General features: G+C 44.2%; 1 protein-coding gene across 9 annotated transcripts in view; it reads left to right on the top strand.

Annotated features, from left to right (window-relative positions):
- Positions 1-22976, top strand: part of Csgalnact1 (chondroitin sulfate N-acetylgalactosaminyltransferase 1) — a 316784-nt gene that overhangs the window by 206663 nt on the left and 87145 nt on the right. For all 9 annotated transcript variants that reach the window (XM_013073455.3, XM_087216875.1, XM_087216876.1 and 6 more), the window contains one exon: positions 21679-22556. In XM_013073455.3, the coding sequence (XP_012928909.1) occupies positions 21935-22556 (622 nt within the window). In that variant the 5' untranslated portion in view covers positions 21679-21934. The remainder of the gene's footprint in view (positions 1-21678; positions 22557-22976) is intronic.

Genomic DNA, 22976 nt, shown 5'->3' on the forward strand with positions numbered 1-22976 from the left:
ACACTAGCGATTTGCAGTTGCTTATTTTCAGAACATCATGAGTGATGCTGTGGAGATGTTGAAACAGGAAGACCGCTCACGGAGGTCTTTGTAGTCATCAGAACCTGAAGCAGGAATGTTTAAGAAAACAGAAAAGAAAACAGATATAAAAGGTTTTGTAACATGGGTAACGTTTATTAAAATTCCAGACTCAGTTGTTCTCATTCTCAGTATCACCAGTTGCTCTTTGTTGTCCCGCAGCTTCCTGTCCACTGGAGCTGGGTGTTTATTTTTTTCTGGAGGAGGGTGGACTCAGCCTGGTTAATGCAGCCATGGCTGGGGATCCAGGGTCAGACCATAGCAAGACAGTATCTGAAGGTAAGCATTTCATATTTCCAAAAGCTAGGTTTGTGAGAGATGATATGAGATGTGTATAGTTGAAGTTTTAGAGGTAGGAGATATGATCAAAAATATGATGAATATTTAAATTTTTTAAAATTATTACATCAAAAACACATTACAATGGATCTCCTCCAAAATATTTCCCCTTGCTTTAAACACGCTTACCCCATCATTCTTGCCACTTTGTAAAGCAGTCCTGGAAGTCCTCCTGTGGCTGACTCCGTGTCCTGAATCAATCTCTCAGGTTATTTTGACTTTGGGGAAGAGCCAGAAGTCACACGGTGCCAGGTCTCTTGAATAAGGGGGATGAGGACACACTGTGATGTTTTTACCAGCCTGCCTTTTCACTGGATGGTGCTTGGTGGCAGCATTCACTCTATTTTTGATCACAATGCATAAAGACGCTCACAGAAGAGGACTTCCAGAACTTCTTCAGAAAGTAGCGAAAACAATAGGATAATTGTGTTTTATCCAAGGGAGAGTATTTAGGGAGGTTAATGGCAATATGTCTTTTACTACAATAATTTTTAAAACTTTAAATTCAACTGTATATTTTGATCATACTTCTTAGAAAAGAGACAAGAACAACAAAGGGCTCATGTGTTCTACAAGCCAAAGCTGACATTCTAGCATAGTATTTGGAGTACATCATAGTACCGATACTGGATGTGATGTCAGAATCATCTTCCCAACCATGGAAAAGAAAAATGCAAACAGCAGGCAGGCTGTTGAGAGGTTCAGAGGGGACAGGCTCCTCTGCTCCCTTCCAGAAGCCTGTGCATTAGGGAGAAGGGAAGAGTAGGCAAAAGAAAGCCAGAGGCACTGTCAGAAGGTAATGAGCACGAGATTGCACAGTGATTGATACACTCAATCTCATGGAAAAGAACCATTCACTGTAGTGAGTTTTCCAAAATGAAATAGGACAGGTAATCTGCCCCATGCAACTTGGGACAAGGGCATAATTAATTCAGATTGCACAAAATAAAGTTTTTTCTTCCAAAAGTCATTGTTGTTATAAAAGTTCACTTTGGCTACAGGGAGAAGAGGTGAGGCATTCAGGGCGGCTGCCTTGAGCGTGATAAGGTTTCACCTCCATTTTACTTACATTTGAGAAACTTAGACCAGCAAAGAGCAGTGATTTTCCAAAGCTATTTTAGTTGGTAAGCGGTAGTGGGAACAGGATGTACAAATGACATTGAATTAAGAATTTTGATTATATTTTTCCAAACAAGAGAACTTAAGTACACAAAAGGATGCACTAGAGCTGCATACCTAGGTAGGGCTGAACTGGGCATTCTGCCTCCTATCCAGAAGTGTCTCTACCCATCCAGAAAGCATCTGACCAATATGACAAAATGCAGGTCCTTTCCATCTGTCCTACATTTGCTTTTAAAATCATGTGTAGGAGTGAAAACTCTGGGTGGCAGAGTAATTAATTAATTATTTTACATTAGGCTATAAAGATGGTGGCTTGGGGACTCAGGTCCTTCCACCTCTAAAATAATAATGATAGCTGTCTACACTCACAGGAGTGTTAGTGAGATGTCAGGAGGATTTAAAGAATGGTTTGTGTGCAGAGCTTTGAGCTCCCTGGAGGTCATCTAAGGGTTTTACACTTTAAATTCATCATGATTTTATGCAACAGGAAATGGCAGCTTTAACAAATAATCAGTGATTCCATTTCTCGGAGGTTCAGCCTGAAGTTCCGAGCTTGCAGATCAGCTGGTCTCAGCTATATGACAGGAGCACTCAGGAGTGCCAGAGACTGCAGCTGCAGCCTTAGCACAGCTGTGCCAGGAGCAATACCGTCACAGGTTCCAGACTGCAGTGAAACGTGTGCATGGAACCAAACTGCTCCTTGTGTTTCCCATTTTGTGCGACTCCTTTCTCTTTACCAGTCTCTTCCTCATTAGAATGTCTGTGACGTGAGACATCAAGTTTGCTAACTTTGCAGAAGGCTGACTTTGCTTTGCTGTTGATTTCACAGTTTTTTGGAATCAGGAGTTCATCAACTGCATTGTAGCAATGCTTACAGATCAGAGCTACAAATTATAAGTTTGGAGACCGGGTCTTAGTTGCAGAGTTTACTATTTATGTTAATAAAGAAAGAGATGCAGATATGAAATGATGTACATGTATAAACACGTGTGTTTGTGTATACATATTTGGGCTCTTAGTAAATAAGCACCACTTTTCCTTTTGTCTTTTATTCTTTCCAGTTCTAGATACTTATTATTAATGGGGAAAAGGTTGCAGTATAATCTATTAAATGTCATTTAGAGCCCAAAACTTAAGGTCAAATGAAACAAAGAGATAAGGTCCTATGGTTGATTTAGCTCCCACCCACTTGCCAGCGAGCTTGAGCAGGACTTGGGGAGCCAGCAGGAGGACAGATGCCCATCAGTGGCTGAGGCCACTGAACAGGTTTGAAGGGCTTCTGACCTGTTACATGCAAGAAGTAGGCAAAATATATAGTGAATTTTTAAATTGTAAAAATTTATTACAGTAAAGACACATTGCCATTAGCCCCCTAAAAATACTCTCCCTCACATCGAACACACTTATTCCATCATTCTTACCATTTCTGAAACAGTTCTGGAAGTCCTCTTTTGTGAATGTCTTTATTAGGCATGATCAAAAATATGGTGAATGTTGCTTCCCAGTGCCACCTGAGAATGGCTGGCTGGTAAAAACCTTACAGTGTGTCCTCATTCACCTTATTCATTGACTCTGGCACCAAGTGATTTCTGGCTCTTCCCCAAAGTCAAAATGACCTGGAAAAGTAAACATTTTGAATCGATTCAGGACATTGAGAATGCTACAACAGTGCAGCTAAAGACACTCACAAAAAAGGACTTCCCAAACTACTTGATAAAGTGGCAAGTACAATGGGATATGTGTGTTTGAAGCAAAGGAAAATATTTTGAGGGGGATTAATGGCAATGTGTCTTTTACTGTAATACCTTTTAAATTTAAACATCTGTGATATGTTTTGATGAGTTGATATCTTTCCAATTATTGCTCTCTCTTCTTCGCTTCCTCTCCTGTCTCTCTCTTTCTCTGTCTCTCTGTCCTCTCTCTCATCCCTTTCCCCTTGGAGCTAATTTGTTTTAAAAGTTATATGTCCATTTTCTCCATTTCCTTCTCACTCACTCTTTTATTCACTCTAATCTGTCTCTCATACGGAATTATCAGTGGCCTCCACATCGTTCTCCTCAGCGGGCAGTTCTTTTATGCTTAGCTTATTTGATTTCTCGGCAGCGCCTGACATCATTGCCCTTTGCATTCTTCTTAAAAGTATATTGTCAAAATTTCTAGACTTAAAAATATTATGAAGAACAACAGTCCATATACTCGCCAATCACTTTAAGAAGTAAAATCTTACTACCTTTAACATCTCTTCCCCTGTGGAGCTCCACAGAGCTGCAATCCCTTCCCCACGTTCCTCCTATCCTCTCACAAAAGGTAACTACTGTCCTAATCTTTGTGTCCATGGGGGTTAAGAGCTCAATATATTTATCATCCACACATGAGTTCTGTCAGTTCCTCCAGCCAAAGACCATCAGGAACACACCATAGATGAATGTGTGGCTTATGGCAGGTTGCTGTGGTGGATAATATACACCATAGAGATTCACAACGTGTCTCAGTAAGAGGGTGCTAGAATATGGATTTGGGTTTTGGTTAGATGAACTGCAGTAAGGTCTAAGGAAGAAGAGCTTTTTCTCAAGATTGGATGCTCCCAGAAAGTAGGGCAATTCACTGGTTAGGTATCTCAGGAAATCTTATCTATGGGGATGTAGGCTAAAATGATGATAAAGTTGTAATTAGTAAAGAAATAGCAGACAATCATTTGGGCCCAGAGAGGCGGTGTTTGGTAATATGTGGTAACATAGTTACTCTGATTTTGTGTTTGTTTAGGCAAAAAATATGAAGTGGTCTTATTTTATCTCTCTATATCACGTTCTCAAAGTAACCTGTCTGAGGCTGTTGTTCTTGGAGAGGGTTTATGTCTAATAGCAGAATAACATGACCTTCTGTGAGTGTCAGTCTGGCTCCGGAATGTCAGAGGTGGCTTTTTCTTTACTTTCTCTGCACTGAACAAGTTCAGAGACTGTATTTGGGCAGATGGGACCAACATCAGCTAATTTGGAGAATGTAGCTTGGGTATGTGACAACAGCGGGCCTCCTAATTGTCTTAGTCTGTTTCGTGCTGCTGTAAGAAAATGTGTAACACTGGGTAACATATAAAGAAAACATGCTTAATTGGCTCATTATTCTGGTGGCTTGAAAGCCCCAACAGCATGGCCTCACTGTCTGTCTGCTCAGCGTCACCCTGGCTGTATCACAGCACAGCAGATGGCATCGCACGGAAGGAATGTGTTCTGGAGAGGGAGACAGAGAAGAAGAGAGAGGTGTCTAATGGTGAGAGGGGAAGAAAGAGCCTGAGGAGAGGCTAGGCTTGCTCTTCTGTAACAAGCTGCTCTCATGAAATAATCTGCTCCCAGGTGAGCTACATATATCGCTTCCAAGGATGCTGGGTTTACTGCCTCACAGAGGCCTCACCACCTCGGTACTGTGACGATGGGGACAACCTTCTAGCACATGGGCCTTTGGGAGATGCATCCAAGCCATAGAACTAAGAGCAAACCCAGACCTAGGCGGCATTCCCTGCTCAGTCATAGACAGCCCCAGAAATGTTTATGTGAAGCCACTCGAGCAGCCTTGCCCTTCAATTCATGATAATATAGGCCTCTTTGGAAGTTCCTCTCTGTCTGTATGCAGGCTCATCTCCTTTTCCTGGCCTTGGTGTTGGAGTTGCCAAACTCAGAACTGCATTTTCTCTTCACTCTCTACTCTCCCCTTCAGTCCATTCAGTCTCATGGCTTGGTGTCGGCCCACGTGGAGGTGACCAGGGCCTCTCTCTCTAGCCTGGACCTCTTTTCCGACATGCTTCTACATATCAACTTGGATGGCTCAGGGCACTTCCACTTCCCTTGTCCCAGGACAAACTCATGTTCTCCTCCCTGAATTTGCTGTTTCCAGTCCCCATAGCCTGATGCTACTGCCCCAACTCAGCACCACCCAGTCCAGTGCCCTCGACTGCCCTGTTGGCTGCTCAGGCACAATGCTGTTTCACACGTCTGAGCCTGTGCCATTTAGTTATCTCTGTCTGAAAAGCTCTTATGCCCTCTCTCTATCTGACTGAACTCTTCCTCCAAGATGTATCTGAGGTGTCATCTCCTTGAGCCCTTTTCTGATCCCTCTGATTAGCTTGAACATCCCCATCTATGTCCCCTCACCCTTTTTTTCCTCTGTCATTGAAATTACCTGGTTGATTTACCTAGCCCTTCATGGGTCTGTCTCCTCCACCATGCTTTAAACTCCAGGAGGTCAGGAGCTCTTCACACATTCATCTTCATATATTGAGATCTATCTATAACTGTAGTATGTAGGTAGTCAGATAGAGTTACACAAAAGTATCATATTTCTTGAATGAGACTTGGCACTTGGTAGATACTCAACAAATACTTGTTAAACTGCTTGTGTTTAAAGATTTTTATCAGCATTTTTCCAGTTCTGGAATGACCAGGGATTTGGTCACTTTTGTATTAAAAAAAAAGTAAGTTAAGTATGGATAAAGTTGAACTTGGCTTTCCTTGAGAATTGGATTTCATTAGAGTAGTATTTAAATTGAAGTTTGATGAGTAGAGCTTTTTCCTCTTAAATTACATGGTATTTTCAGAAATGGTTTATTTTCATTTCTGATAGATTACCATTGGATTATGATTCCTAGTAGTATCAGGCAAATAGGAATTTTTCCATTTTATCTGTAAGTCATGGTTATGCTTTCCTTCTAATTAAGAAATGCAAGCCTCTGGAATGGAAACCAGGCTCCTCCCTCCTAATTTGTTTTCTTTTCCCTGGACCCAGTTGATTTTTATGAGACCAACTCATAAAAGGTGGGTTTGGATGAAGCAGAATGGACGATGGGATTGGACGGTGCTGGGGCTTGCATAGTTGAACAGTTCTTCCTTTCCTTTCCTTTCCTTTCCTTCCCTTCCCTTCCATTCCCTTCCCCTCCCTTCCCTTCTCTTTCCTTTCCTTTCCCTTTTTTAACTCTTTATGTGGAAATACTTAATAGATCCACAGGAAGTTGCAAAGATCTTATGCTTCCCCATCCCCACACTTATGATAAAATGGAGCAATGAGCACATGTTATGTTATGTCCCTCTCCTGGTTTTGATATCCTACAGCTATATAAGATGTAAGCAATGGAGCAGCTTTGGTGGGTGCTGACTGTGTCCCCTCAGTGGGCAGCAGAGAGAAGCTACTGGGGTTAGTGTGGATATCTGGGCAGGGACAGGGGTGGGGAAGGCCCCTCAAAGTACACCATTACAGCAGGTGAGAATCTGGGAGCATGCATAAGGGGCACTGCCAAGGGGACCAGGTAGGAGGAAAAAGGAGGGAGAGGCAGGTTGTCTGTGATGTGAGGGCAGGTCATTGACTGCTCCGTATTTCCTATGTACACAGGCTTTATTTTTTCCCTGATTTATCACCTCTAATTTGGTTTTCTAAGCTAAACTCCTTTGAAATATCTGTGCCAGTCATAAAGAAGAGACAAGCAGTAAAGGTGCCACCCATAGAGAGCATTTTAGTTTGAACGGTCTAAAGCATTTATACATTTATTTAAAGGCAAAGGACATTATTTTTCAGCAGCTTTGCACCTAAGATTGTGTGTTCTGAAAGGAGACCTTGGCCTGGCAAATAAATTTGATTAAGAGCACCATGTTTCCATACCAAAGGGGCATGCTTACTTTTCTGAATTGCTAGAGATAAAGATGTAGCAAAGCAGTAAGTTATATGCAACAATGAGGCCTGGAGATGTGGTCAGTTTGTGTCTTGCACTATTTCTAGATTCCTTTGGTCTTACAGCTTGAGTGCTAGTTTACAAGTGTCTGCAACGTAGGTGGTCTCTCCGTCTTCTTAGCATGTTTTGTCTGATTTGTAAGCTGGGGCCGTGTGATGTTTGAAAAAGGTACGATCTGCTATATTTTTGCCTCTACCACTCATTATCACTGAGTCAGAAAGTTGGAAATAAAAAACTGAGGCGCTTTGGCAAGCAACAGTGTTTTCCCTCTATAGCTACAGAAACTCCTCGAAAACATTATCTCATTATAAGGGTCTTAATAGAGATAAAGCAATGTTCATTAAAAGCTGAACCCTCCTTGGGTTCACTGCTCCACAGGATAATTGCATTTATATCAATCTTGAGACCCATTCGCTTGGTTTCAAGAAAAAAAACAACCTCTTAACTCTTCTTTCTACGTAGAAGGAACTAATATTTTTTAGAAATTAAAAATAAGGATAGTAACAAGCCCACTGTATTTTTACATTGCCCTGGGGCACATGAGAAAAATGTGTGAAAGCTGAGAGACATAGGCTAGGAAAATAATCTACAAAAATATTAGACACACTCAGTAAAGCGGTGAATTTTTAGAGCTCTCTGCTTTTTTTCAGTAAGACACTATGCATTCTTAAATAGTGGATTTGGGGTGGAACGGGCAAAAACTTAATTAGATCTGCTGCATATTTTATGTCCAGGGTGATTTACGTGTTCTCAATGCACACACTGAAAGGCTCAGCTAAAACATCTCTGATTCCTCTAACCAGAAACATCTTTCTCTCCCCTGAACTATAGTGGCATTTTGTGTATAGCCCTAATGATTGATCACCTTGTACCTATTTCACCCACTGCTCATTATGCTTGTGAGTATAGGGCCCTTGACTGACCCTTCTCTTTATCTCCTATAGTAGTTTATCTGGTCTCTCTCACAGACTAAGCATTTAATACATATTTATGATTACATAGATAAAATTCACATTTACTGTATCAGTCAACTTTCCTCTTGCTGGGACCAAATTCCTGACATTTGAAACTTCAAGGAAGAAGAGGTATAATTTGGCTCATGGTTTCAGAGGTTTCAGTCCATGGTTGTCAGGCTCAAAAGCAGAAACATCATGAGGGAAAGGCATGCTGGAGAAAGCTGCTCACTTCATGGTAGCCAGGAAAGAGAGTACAGAAGAAGAGTTCCAGAGAGAAGGGTTTCAGGGACCAGATAGAATCTCTAAGGTCACAGTTTCATGATCCACTCAAACATACCCAGAGGTTTTTTTTTTACTAATTCCCTCAGTGGCTCTCCAATCAAGATTAACCGTCACACTCACTGTAACACTGACTGAACTTCAAAAAGTTATTACATAGTAACATAGTGGTGCTACACAGTATATGCTACTTAACAAGAATCCCATATACCTTTCCAGTAAAGAAGTTAGACGTGGGATGAGCGTGTGGTGGTGTCAGAACCTCTGCTCATCTTCTTCAGCTTCCTGCTGTAATACAGGTCCCTGTAGCATGGGATAGAATGCTTCCATTATTTTGTTCTTTTGGGATTACTGTACCACAGTTACAATAATTTCAGAAATTGTTGCACTTTCACATGTGTAATTGCAAGAGTCATATTCCAATTTATCATTCATATGGAGGCATTTTTTGCCATCCTGAGCAGCTGTGAACTCATTATCCAACGGGGTAATGATCTGCAGTCAAAAGAGGGGATCAAGGAATCCCTTCCTCTCACCAGAGACATCTTGACATATACTGAGGGAAGCATCTTTTATTGTTGTTTAGAATGTGTTGTGAATCCCAGGAATATATTTAATGTGAGCAGCTGAAATGTCATTCTGAGCTACTGGAAAATTGGAATTCAAAAATATGTTAGGTAGTCTTGAGATTTCTCACAAATGGAACCTGCTGTCCTTTTAATGGTGATTGCAGGGCAGAATCCAGTGGAATTGAGCTCAGGGTTCTTTTGGTAAGTTCTCTGGAGCAGAAAATTTGGTTGCTGCTCCCAGTCTCAGGTTTACAACTGTGAAATCCATTGTCCTGAGACCCAGTGAGCCCACCCCACTTCCCCAGTGCCAGGACACTGGGCTGAGCCTTCCACATGCATGGCCTTTTTAATCTTCCAGGGACGCTAATTAGACCCATACCTCTCTATCCAGGTGGTAGTTTGGGAATTCAGATTCACTATTTTTCTTTTCCCTTGCCCCTCTCTTCTCCTTTTCCCTTTCCTTTTGTTTCTTCTTCTTCTTTTGTCTTCAATAACTGAACTTTTGGGAGCTGATGAGAATATAAGAGAGTTACAGTCATTGCTCAGCATTCATTTCGCAATGGTTCTAGGACCCTGATTGATAACCAAAATCCGTAGATGCTTAGATCCCTGATATAAAATGGTACAGTGTTGACATATAACATACCGGTATTCTCGTTTATATTGTAAATCACATGATGCAAGTGCAGTGTAAAAACTGCATTGTTTAGGGAATAAAGATAAATTTAAAAGTCTGTCCAGGTTCAGTACAGATAATTTTTTCAGTATTTTCAAACTATGATTGATTGGATTCATGGATGTGGAATCAGTGAATATGAAGGGACAAATGGATTTACATTTAAAGCTTTGAGGGTGCAGTTTATGGACCAGAGACTGGAAGTCTAGAGCTTTAGATTCGAGTACAGACTGCTTTTGACCAGCTTTGTCACTTTGTATAAACACCAAAAGTATAAACATTTCTTGGAGGTTAGTTTTTCTCCTCAATAAAATGATGTCAGTAGCATGCTTGTCTTTCTGCTCTGGTATAGAGTTATTTTTGTTTCACATTGATTGAATTTACTAACTTTATCCTCTGCAGTATCCCAAGTATATCACATGAACTATCTCATTTTTTTTAACATGAAGACTGTATAGGTCAGACACTTCTATGCCCCTGTGTTTGGGAGACAAAGGCTGAGAGAAACAAAATAATGCAGGACTCAATGGCCTGGCCCTGGAACCTGTGCTTTTGAGCACTGAACTGTACTTCTAGGACAAAAGGAGATACCAGGGCTGAAGGTGTAGCTCAGTGGTAGAGTGCTTGCCTGGGTGCATGAGGCTCTGGCTGCCTGCTGATCACAAGAACAAGATATGCAAGTTCTCTAGACAGTCATAAATTGACAGGGGACATCCTATAGGGTCTCAGGTTTGGCAACACAGATGGTTGATGGGGCAGATAATTTGAAGAATGCAGGCAGAAGCTTCCTGCCAGAGCCCTGCCCTCTCTCCTCTGTCTGTCATTCCTGCAGGCAGCGCAGCCAGCATGCCCCAAACCAAACTGGTCCTTCTGCTAAGTCTTCCCCTGTGTGTTGTCATTTTCAGTGACAGCTCCATCCTCTGAATCATGCAGGCTAATGCCTGAGCACTGTTTTGGTGGATTCTGGCTTCTCAGGTGATCGGTCTCTGGCTCACCATTGCCTGTGGGATAAAGCTTAGATTCCTGCCGTGATATAAGAGCCGTGTGCTATAAACCTCTCCAACCACTACTGCTCTTCCTTCTCCTTATGGTTCAGGTTTAGTACCTTTCTTTGAGTAGGCATCACGCACTTCCAGGTTCTCCCTGTGTCTCCGTGTTTTCCCTTTGCTACGCACACCTCTGCGAAAGCAAGCAGTACAGGCTGGAGAGACAGCATGGCAGAGGGATGAAGAGCACAAGTCACAGAGTCCTTTCTTGGACTGGAAGCCCAGTTTCACCATCTAGCTGCCGGGTCATTTGTAAGGAACTCAATCTCAGCCCGTTTCAAATGTCATTAACTGCAAAAATGGTTATGATGTAAATAGCGCCTGTCTCCTAGGAGAGACATCAGAGAAGTAAGAGGAAGCGGAGTTGGTCATAGCTAGGAAGGTGAAGTTCACAGAAAGAGCATGCAATGTGTTAATGGTGATGCAGGGAAAATATATTGATGGAATGCTAAATAGTATTAAACTCCAAAACAAACTATTAAATATGTGCTTGGTGCCATTCCTCTGTGTGTACAAAGAGGACAGCTTGTATTATATTAAAGATAACTTTCTTTACAGGTATAATATCCCCAAATGCTTTTAACTAATACATTAATAATCAATTAACCCCCCAGCAGGGATAGCTGAGGACATGAATCAGCACCCACCTGGTTATCAGGACAAAGACACTAAGGTAGTCCTTGCCAGGTGCCAAAGGCTGGTGCTAGAAACTTAGAAATACTATCTGCAAATTGGATTTTATTTTATCAAAAATAACAATTCCTCCTGAATTTATTTGTTACTGGCTTTCTCTATTAAATTTTTTCTGTATTTTTGGTTCTGTTTTCAAACTCAGATGGCAGAAAGAGAGAAGAGATGTTACAAAGAGAGAAGGATTTGTAGCTTCTTGGTTTTTTTTTTTTTCAAATTATTCTGCACAGTAATTCTGGTTTATAATAACTACTTTCTGAAAGAAAGCCCCTCATTTGTGTGCTGGTTTCTCCCTTGCATGTGTGGAAGGATAAGGAAGACTAGGAGGAGTTAGGCTGACTAAACTCTTGAGTAAAAGTAGCCATTTTATTCTTAAAACTCCTCCCTGCAAGCAGCCAGCAAAACCCTACCAAGGACTCACCATGTGGGCATCACTGCCTTCAGCTAGGATGCTCCAAGATGGCCTTGCTTTGGGGTATCCTGGTGGAGGTGAGAGTCCATTGAGTTCGCCCCCCTCTGCTGGGGTCCAATAGGCTCCCCCACATGCTGGGTGGTACATGGCACTGCCAGTGGGAGGTCAGAATGCCAGGACTTTAGGTAGCCCCAGGTGGCTAAGAATCAGGCTTTATCCCTTAGTTTGTCATTGGTGGTACCAAGCAAAGGGTCTCACTTGTGGAAGCCAGAGATGGGGACAAAGACATGTCCCATGCACCCCTAACCTCCGCCTAAGGTCAAAGTGTGTTTTCCCTTTTCTGGTCTGGTGTGTGTAGGCTGTCTCTAGAGGCTGTTTCTTCTTGGCTGCGTGGACTCCAGCTTCCTGCTCTTTTATTTTGCCTTGCTTGGGGGTGCTGCCTTTCATTCACTCTCTTTGATGAAGTCTGTATATGTTGAGTAGCCCCATCTGCTCTCTGAAATGTGAAGCTGAGCGAGGAAGGCCTTTGTGGTGTTCTGCAGGAACTGGGGACTGCTATCTGTGTGGGCAAGTGTGTTAGTCACCTTTCTATCACTATAGCAGGCACCCAGGACAACTTACCCAAAGAGAAAGTTAATTTTGGGTCTGTTCTGGAGGTTTCAGACCATGACCCTCTGGGCCTGTGGTGAGGCAGCACCTCATGGCAGAAGCCGGTGCTGGAGCAAAACCATTCACCTTATGACCAGAAGACAGAGAGAGAGAGTGAAGAGGAAGAAAGGGGCCAGGGTCTCCAGTCTCCCTCAAGGCCACATCCCCAATGACCTGAAGACCTCCCCTTAACCCCATGTCATAAAGTTTCCAGCAGCTCTCAAGGTGCCAAGCTGAGAACTAAGTCTGTAATGCACAGGCCTTGGGGGATGCATCAGATCCAAACTACAGCAGCAAGTCACCCAGCCCTGCCGAGGCCTGGACCCCTAGTCTTAAGGATGAGAATCCACAGCTCACCATTAAAATTCTCATGAGGTTGAAGTGAGACTGGTGGCAGTGCCCTAGGCTCAGCCATCTTCCCGCTGTCCTTTGTGGAGCCCCCCCTAGGGCTGCCCCAGAGGGTCTTGGGTCACTTGCTTTGCTTCAGACTGAGCACTTTTCCCCTTCATCTGTTAATGAATTGGGCTTTTCATCTGCTTTGTCCCCGGAGATCTGTGTCTGAAAAATGTTTCAAACCATTGACTGGTACATGGTAGAGGCCTTTGGTAAACACTTTCTCATCCTCCACTTCCCTTCTCCTCCCTAATGTGGTACATGGCTCTTGTTATCAGAAAGTGAAGGTGAAAGCTCTGTTTTGCTTCTCTCCATGGTGATTTCCACTGTCCATGAAGTCGAGCCTGTTTCACCCAGGAGCCTTTGCAGCGCAGCATGGGGTGATTCACACTTCTGACCTCGCTTTGCAGTTCTTATTTACACACAGCAACTCTGCCTGCAATCTGTTCGGGGCCCTATGCTTATTGCTCAGCTAGAAGGAACTTGGCTGCAAAGCATTGCTCACTTTTAATTAGTCCCCTCCTTATTAATTAAAAGCATGCATTTCCCTGTAAGCTGTGCAGGGTGACCTCAGGATTCAAGCTCCCACAGGGTTCCCCGAGTCTCCTCCAATCCAGGCTGTCTTTGGCTGCATGGGAAGGTGCTAATCTGACACATGGTGCCTGGATATTGCCCTGGGTGTCTGTTTTGTCGTGCTCTAGAGGAAGGAAGGGAACTCACTTCTTGTCAGGAAAAAAAAGTCCTTAGAGATACCAGCCATCATTTTGACTGACCCAGAGATGTTCTCTTTTCTCCATTCAAATAAAAACATCTCTCAGTTAATTAAACATTTCACTTGCCAGGGTGCCTTTTAATTGAGATATCTTAAACCTGGTATGTGGCTGTAAGCATCTGGCCTCTGCTCGGAAGCATTTGAATGTTGCAGAGATATTGTGTCCTGGCACCAACTGTGGGGAAAGAGCAAGACTCACACAGGATGACTGGGATAGGAATTATATGTCAGGATAGTATGAGTTTGCATGGCCATCGACAGATGTGAAAATGCAAATCACAGCTAAACAGGGATGTGTAACAGCGATAGCTAGAGAAACAAAGCTTCATGGCATGCCTGAGTGGCCAGAAAGGCTCCTAAGTGAGAAGACTCATCGTTAAGTTCAGAAACAAGGGAAGTTGGATAGGCTGGGGGCAGGAACAGGCCTCAGCAAGCAGGTGGTGTTACTGAGGCTTCTGAGCAGTGTAGCCTCATGGGTAAAAGAAGGGCTTAGAGTTGGCTGGGGCTGGGCTTAGAGCTGTGCTTGGCTGCTTGAGGGTTGCACACCTTGGGAAAGTCGCTCCACTGCGCTAAGCCTCAATTTCCTTATCTTTCACGGGAGGGATGATAAGACTTAGCTCATAGGATTGTTTTGTGGATTAAATGAGATAATGTTTATGAAACGCTCAGTATGATATCTGGCCCAAAGCAAATATTCACCAAGTGGGTGTAATTAGAAACAGCAGGAGGGTGTAAGGAGCCCGGTTTTAAGGGTTCTCATTTTGTAGTGCAGGCTGCCTCCCCTGACATTCAAGAAACCCACAGGACCACAGGACAGACAGAAGCTGGACAGTCCCTCTGCAAGGCTCCAGTGCTACTCAGCCCTGAGTCTGGGCTCCAGCCATCCTACTGCTGGGAAGAGGTTTCCAATTCTACCCAGGGTGCCCGAGCGGTGACTGTGGATGCCTGTGCCCTTCTCTTTGTACCCCCTGGGCTCTGCAGCTGCTACGATGCTCTGGAGATGGTGAAGGGTGGGGCTGGGAGTGATAGCCACCAACAGGGAGACCCTGTCTATCCAGGCTTCTCTACCTAAAGTCACTAGCAAATTAAGAACCCAGAAAGACTTGGGCCTGTTGCCGCGCTTTTCAGTGTGTGCAGTTGTGATTCATCTCTGTCTTCCTTTTCTCATCAGCTGACCTCAATTTCTTTTTGCCATTTTCTCTTTTCCCTCTATCTAAGTTGGGAAAATGCACTCCGAATGATTCTCCCAGAATGCCGACATGGAGTTGAGGGCTGGAGGATGCCATCCAGCTAGGGAGTCCCTGGGTGAGAAAGAATCAGCCCATGCCATTGGGCCATGTCTGTGCTGGTCATGGGAGAACACACTCTTGGAGCCTAGTTCTAAGGGGAACCCTGGAGAGCAGCACATTGAGGGGATCTTGCAGTTAAGTGGGAGTCCTGCTAGTTAGGAAAGAAGGCAGATCCTGGCAGAGTCCTGGCAGTGGTTGGGGACCCTGGATGGAAGCAGTGGGGCAACCTGGAGGCTGAGTCCCCCGAGCAGTGAACAGCAAAGGCAGGAGCCTGGCATTGGGGCCCTGGGCTCAGCCACAGCACGAGCTCCACCCTGTGGGACTTTGCAGTGCAGTCAGAGGGTCTGTGGATGGGAACTTAGAGAACTCCCCCAGGGCCAAGGACCGCAAGAAAATATTGTTTAAAAATATTTTGTATTTTATTATTTTAGAGCTATTGTTTTATAAATGTATAATCCAATAATACTATAAACCCTGTCTGTAAAAGGAATTCATTTGCATTTATAGTACTTGTTGAAGAGTTATTTACTGTCAGAAATATGCTATTTGTATTCAGTAAGTTTGGGGCAGCCAATCTCAAGTGCTGGGACTCACAAGACAGCAGTGCCCCTGTGAGCAGCTCCCTCTGTGTGAGGCCTGAGCCGCTGGTCCACACTGAGCCTCCTGGTGTCACGGCTGGAGGAGGTAGGGGGGACTTTGTGGCCAAGGTGAACCTCCCACCTCTTAATCCATTCACAATGATACTGAGCTGCTTCCCTCTCTGCGTCGACTTCTTCAGCTGCCATCAGGAACACACCTGAGGGTAAAGCACTTGGCAGGGGGAGAGACGAGAATAACTCAAAGGAACACAGAAACCTGCATTCTGGAGAGAGCTCTGGTACCTGAGAAGCCCTCTCTGAAGTGAGGTGGGTGTGATGTGAGATTATGAGCTGTTTTGCTTATTTCAGGGTCTTTCCGCCTTTGTAAGAAGAGTTCTTGTCTGTCTTCTGATGAATTTTGCAGTATTTTCCCCAGAATTGAGGCATTTGCCATTCTTCTCTGAACCACATATTTCTCCTCTCCTAAGTCCCACGTGCCTTGTTCCCCCTCTGATACTCAGGGACTGGTGTTTTGTCCAGGCAGTGGACGATAGGCCTAGAGTGGTGGTGGAGGTGGAGACGTGAAAATTGATCTGAGCTCTATTACAAAGTGGGACTGTTTTTACTTGGTGATAAATGAAGGGCACAACATGGTGGAACAGGAAGGCTTAGGGATGGCGTCTGTGTGTCTTAGCTGAGCAGCTTAGTGGAGCCGGGCACTTCTTACCACCATGAGGACACTTGGAAGCGAGGTGGCCCGGGTACTGCATCAGCTCTCAGTTATGTGTCCGAATCTTAAGATAGTCAACAAATTCTGAGCCACGCTCCATTACTGGCTCTTTTGGTCAGGCTTCCCCTAAAACCTATTACATTTTTGCTTGCATTGTCAAGTCCTTGACATTACAGAAGTAAAAGCATTTTTGTATGTGAGTGTTGCTCATGAGGAGAATCTTGCAGGGCTTCCGAGGCATGGACTGTGGCTTGGAGCCAAAGATGGGTTTGAGCTCTGGTTCTGTAGCCCACAGGTCTCGGGGCACGATGCAAGTCATGCTCTGAATCTCAGTTCCCCAGATTGAGATATGATTATAGTAACCTATTTCTCATCTCACAAGATGATTTTATTATATAAGATATATTACAACAGAATAAAATGAAAAATAATGTGTTGTCTTGGAGGTAGCATTTTATGTGACTCTGAAGTCTGTAATTCTAGATATTAGTTATCTATTTGTATGTAGAAAAAACAACTGTCTCAGTTCCCTTTAATGCAACATCTTAAAACCACCATTTATTGTTTCCTGGGGGCTCAGAGTGAGAAATCCAGGAGTAGCTCAGCTAGGGAGTCCTCATTCAGAATTTCTCACAGGCTGCGCTCAGTCTGGCAGCTCTCAGTCATCTCTAGGCTTCTGTGGCTGCAGAATCCACTTCCAGGCTTCAGTTCCTCCCCACACGGCCTCTCCACGAGCTACTGACAGTATGGTGTCTTTCTGGGCGTGGAAGGAGGCCAAGTCAGGGCACCAGCAGCAGTCCATTATCACATAACCTTATGCAGGACAGAGTGGTGTACGTTATTGGTCACTCACACCAAGCCCCTGGTACATGTGGAGCACACATACAGTGGTATGAAAAGCAGGTGATAGGATCATTGAGGTCATCTTCGAAGCTGGGTGCCATCCCCTGAATTCAGGAATTAAACTGAGGCAGAGGGAATTCTAAATGAAACCATATGTTCAAATAAAGCTTTCAGTGTTAACTTGATATCCATTTTGGAGTGCATTTGAAAACTCCCTGGATAAGATCCTTGCATGATACTCTTTACACATGCACACACACACACACAGCGGATGGAATGTTTATCCATGAGATGTGACTTCAGTGTGTATTCTACAGGTACAGCTAATCCTTTCACTAAAGGTTCCTTTGCTTCCTTGCTATCAAAGAGCTGCCTGCATGTGCCAAAGCAGAGCCGACTCACACAGTGGTGCTAGGGCTCTGGTCTACCACTTCCTGATCCAGAATACACTGCTTGCCTCTGTCCTCCACCAGCCTGCTTGGCTGTGCCTGCATACGGGGTGAATAAGTTTTGTAGAATTTATTGCCACTCCTTGAATAGTTTCCTTTATCACTCACAAGGCCTGTCCTTGTAATAGGTAGTGCTGCCTGACCTGGTCTCACCATGAAGCCACCGTCGCCTCTGCCTGCCGCTGACCCTGACAACATGTCACCAGCAGGACTTCTCCTGGAGTCTCATGATTTATGAGTGCCTTGTGGATATTCTGGCAGGCTATGACAGCATACAACTCTCATGACCAAAATATCCACTGAGATCTCTAGAGTGAAATGCTTACATCCAATCCCAGTGGCAACTTCTCTGCTACTCATAGAAATTCTGCAATCTACTGACCACATGTGGGGGGAACTGTAGCCCCTAGACTAAGCTTAGACCTGTGCTGGTTTCAGTTTCTAAAGAGCTTCCACAGTAACGGTGGCCACTTGCATATATTAACAAATATGAATGATTGCTAACATTTATTTTAAATTTTTTTTAGTTTTTAAGTTTTATTTATTTATAATTTTCTTTTAAAACCTTCTTCTACCTCACCCATCACCCACCCAATGGTAGGTGGGAACACATTATGAACCACTTTATATTATCTGTTAACACTTTATATGTATTTTACTGTCATTTGTTTGTTTGGGGTTCAAATTATAGTTCTTGGAGAATACCTGAGTTCCTCTACAAGTTTATAAGCTTGCTGATGTTGGAATTCATACTTGGTTCCATTTTTCTTCTTCTATAACTTCTTATAAACACAATAGGTGTTTAATACCTACTTGTTATATGTCTGAATAAAGATAGAATCCTAGACAGACCTCTTATTGGCTCACTTCCATGTTATACTGAGGTCTGAGGACTTTCAGGTTGTCCCCTGGTCTGCGAGAGGTGTCAGAGTTTTTATGCAACTTCCACTTGGAGTCTTAAGAAACCCAATCCATTGTTTGGCATAGGCCCACTGTGTCCCTCACATTATCAGTTAATCCAGTGTTTCACATGTGTGACGTCACAAAACTATCCTTGGCGTTTGTCTAGGGATAGGAGAGCACTGAGCAAAGCAGGCAGTAGGATAGACAGCGAAAAATGTAAGCAGCAAAAAAATAGATGGGCACAAGGATTTTGTGCAATTGAAAACCAAAAGTATGTATCTGTCCTCTCCCACCTTGTTATTGACAGGGACCTCCTCCTACACGCCACTCCTCCCCTGTCCCCCAGCTTCCCTAAGAGACTGAGCTAGTCTAAAAGTCTAAGTGCCTTTTCTAAGTTTTTAAAATAGTAGCACAGTGCTGGTATGATCACATAAAGCTATATTTTTACTGTCATCTCTGACTGGTAGTAGTGCTTAGTAATTACATGGTGTTCTCCATCTGTAAGTCAGTAAACACTTTATAAATGTTAACTCTAATTCTCCCAACCTCTCTGCCTAAACAAGAAGACTAGATTACATGGGCCTTCACAGCTCAGCTGCCCATGGGTGCAGTTATGTCTCATCAGAGTGTCTTTTCTGAAGGTGACAGAGCTGGTAAAGTGACACCCACTCCCATGAATAACATTCTGTGCTGCCACATAAGAAACTGGAAGTCTCCACAGGAGCAAGACTCGAAAGAACTGGCCTCTGCTTTCAGCAAGCAGACACTCCTATACCTTATATTAACCTCGACCATCTACAGCATAGCTGGTAACCATGTTTGATAATGGATTATTAGATTGCTGGAATGATTAAAACATATTTTGTCTGTTCATGGACACAAAGTTTGTTTCTGGTATATATTATCTGCTTCAGAGATTTAAAAGGAAAAAAGAATCATCACTGCTTTGGTAGCAGTTTTATAGCTTTTTGTTATTTTTTAAAATATCTATTCTTCCTAAATATCTGAAATCTTACTTCTTTTTTTAAAAAAAATCTTGTGCTAGTAAATTTCTTTTCTTTTCTTTTCTTCATACCGGTACTGGGGATCAAACTCAGGACCTTGCACTTGTGAGGCAGGCATGGCACCACTGAGCTACATTCCCAGCCCATGAATTTCAAAAGGGAAACTAGAGTTTGAAGATACTTATAGGGAAATATTATATTCTACAGTTTTAAATTTCTATACTAACCATAGCTTTAATAACATGGCTTTCGTTAACCAACATGATTTCAATCTATTATGCAAATATAGTGATTATTCCAATAAAAATGCTGTTAAAAAGATTGCATACTTTAAGTTTCCGTAGCATAACAAATATGGTCCATTTTCTTGTTTTCGTTTTTGTTTTATTTGCTTATTTTGTCTTTAATGGCAACCTATTTAAAGAAAAGACCTTTAAAATGGCAGAATAACTTGATAGCATGTCTTCACTGGTAATTTAATACTTGGTTATAATGAGTTCATCTGAGAAATTTCATTTAAAACAGCAAGGTGCCTGAACACCAAAGCGGAGATATTTTAATCACAGAAATATAGTAATTATACAAATCCCAAGATTTTCATCAGACAGAAAAGGCTTCCAGGACTAAATATGCACTTTAAAGTCAGCACTAATAACTGTGTATTGTTCTAAATTATAGTTGAGAAGCTCTTCAGGCCAAGAGAAATACTAGCCAAAATAGTAGAAAGAAAATGTTAATGTGTTGAATTTTTAAGGAAGTTGGAGAAATCGAGTGCTTGGGTGGTGGAATGGTGTGGCTTGGCAGCCCCTGTCCTGGGTGATGAACCAGGAACCCCTGAGTATGGACACAGTTTCCTGCAGGGGACGCTCAGATCAAGTTAGTGAGCCTGGAGGCGTCAACCCGTCATCACCATAGGAAGAAGGACAGTGGCACCTGTCTGAAGAATAATTTAGTTATCACAGGGCTTAGTAAAAATGTCAACTTTTCATTAAAGGACAAAGCATGTATACCCCCAGGAGCTTGTTTTTAAGAGAAGTGATATGGAAAGATGCATCTAGAAGGGAATTATAAAAATGTTCCCAAGTAAACATTTTTCTTTAATCTATTGTTATTTATTTCTGGCTAAGATGAATAGTGGGAGATGTAAAAGAAGGGTTAAAAAGGGGAGAATGCTGAAGAAAGAATGCTGTGTAGATGTGGTCTGTGGTTGAGGAGGGAGGAAGGGTCCCTGAAGAGAATGGCGAGGGCCTGTCCTGCGGGGTCCTCATATGTTACAGGGACTTGGAGCTGGGGTGCAGGTGTGTGATCTGCTTGAGAGCCACCCTTGAGCAGTTAAGACCCAGAATTCCTTGCAGGGCCTGGAACAGAGACACGCCTAGGGTTTGAGTCCAGGCAAGACAGTATTCCCACCCTGTTCTTCCCCTAACCCCATCCCTTTCCATGACAAACTCACCTTCCCAGTCTGCAGCAGGATTGGTGAGTTCAGGAGATCAACTGTCCCGACCCTTTCTGAGATAGATTTACTACTTTCATATTTGAACCTCTGGGTGCTTCCCCGTGTGGGCATCAAAAGCTTGAGACCTCTCTGATGACTGTCAGGACCACCCCGGATGAGGGCTCCCGGACGACTCAGGGAGCTGACTGCATCCTCCTGCCTGCCTGCCTGATAGTCCCCTGCCTGCAATTTCAGTGTCATTCAAGTTTTGTCCCCGCCTTGCTAATAGAGATTGAACCCAGGGTCTTCACACTAAGCTACATCCCCAACCCTTTAAAAAAAACTGTTATGTTGATACAGGATCTTGTTAAGTCACTAAGCTGCCCAGCCTGGGCCTCCACTTGTGATCCTCCTTCTGCCTCCCAGAGTTACTTTTCCCTTTTAAATCATCAAAATGTGCGCCGTTCTGGAGAATTTATAAGACTAAAAAAAAATTAAGTCAGCAGAAGAATCAAAATCCTTCCCCCCAGAGAACTGTTATTCACACTTGGCGATGTTTCCCTCCCGTCTTCTCTGTGTCCTCTTTTCTTTACAAGGCACTGCACAGCAGAGGAACATTTGTGTTCTGATTTACACTCAACAGTATTGAGTCATCTTCCCCAAGCACTTTCTGTAACCTCAGAGAAGTCGACAGACTCAGGCTAGCCACAATGAAGGAAGGTGTTAAGTGTTCCTATCCTCTGTCTCTCCCCAGGTCATTCCTTGTCTGAGGCACATCAGAAAGGCTATGATGGGAAGGCATGGGAGAATTTGGAGGTGCTCCAGCCTGGAAGACCCTTCTGTAGGACAGCTGTCTCCGGCGGCGGTGGACTGCAAAGCGCAAATGGAGGAGCGCAGCGCAGGGGGCCCAAGATGCACACAGCCTGCGGTCTAGTCCCGGAAGCCCTTCCGCGGGGCCTGGGCTCTGGGATGAGGCGCCTGCTGGATGCATGGCCTTGTCCTGAGTGACGATGGTCCGCCGCGGCCTGCTGGGGTGGATTTCCCGGGTGGTGGTCCTGCTTGTGCTGCTCTGCTGCGCCATCTCCGTCCTCTACATGCTGGCCTGCACCCCCAAAGGCGACGAGGAGCAGCTGGGGCTGCCCAGGGCCAACGGTCCCACAGGGAAAGAGGGCTACCAGGCCGCGCTGCAGGAGCGCGAGGAACAGCACCGCAACTATGTCAGCAGCCTCAAGCGGCAGATCGCTCAGCTCAAGGAAGAGCTGCAGGGGCGCAGCGAGCAGCTGCGGGGTGCGCAGGACCAAGCCAGCGAGGCGGCAGGCCGCGGCCCCGATCCCAAAGCGCAGGCGCAGGCCGACCTGCTGACCTTCCTTCGCGCGCAGGCGGACAAGGCCGAGGTGCACGCAGGGGTCAAGCTGGCCACCGAGTATGCTGCGGTGCCTTTCGACAGCTTCACCCTGCAGAAAGTGTACCAGCTGGAGACCGGCCTGACTCGCCATCCCGAGGAGAAGCCGGCGAGGAAAGACAAGCGTGACGAGCTGGTGGAAGCCATCGAGTCGGCCCTGGAGAGCCTGAACAGCCCCTCCGAGAGCGGCCCGAACCAGCGTCCGTACACGGCCTCGGACTTCATAGAAGGTTGGCACCTTGGGGATCTGGAGGGGCTGGGGAGTCGGAGAAATGGTTTCCAGGGTACCTCCAGCACCCAGGCAGGTTCCAGCTACAGGAGACCGTCAGGTGACTGACACGGCTCGGTGACGGTGACACTTTCTAAGTGAGCGACACCCAGAGCGTGGATTTTTGTTTTTCAGAAACATCTGTTTCCTCTTACTTCCCCGTGGAAACGAGTCATTGAGTACACCATTTCCCTGCTGTTTGGCAGAAGGTCTCAGTTCTTGCTTTCATTCTTAAAGAATGAAAGGAAATATAAACATCAAACTTTGAAATCCAAATAGACTACAATAGCAGTTTTCCTTGTATGCCTTCTGACAGGCTGTTCTAGGGATTAGACTTCAGTCTCAGGACCGGGAACAAGCAAGGAGCATGGTCACATGTGCA

Source organism: Heterocephalus glaber, unplaced genomic scaffold (genome assembly GCF_053883595.1).
Source record: "Heterocephalus glaber isolate CG9 unplaced genomic scaffold, H.glaber_assembly_v1.0 deba00001460, whole genome shotgun sequence".
NCBI lineage: Eukaryota > Metazoa > Chordata > Mammalia > Rodentia > Bathyergidae > Heterocephalus > Heterocephalus glaber.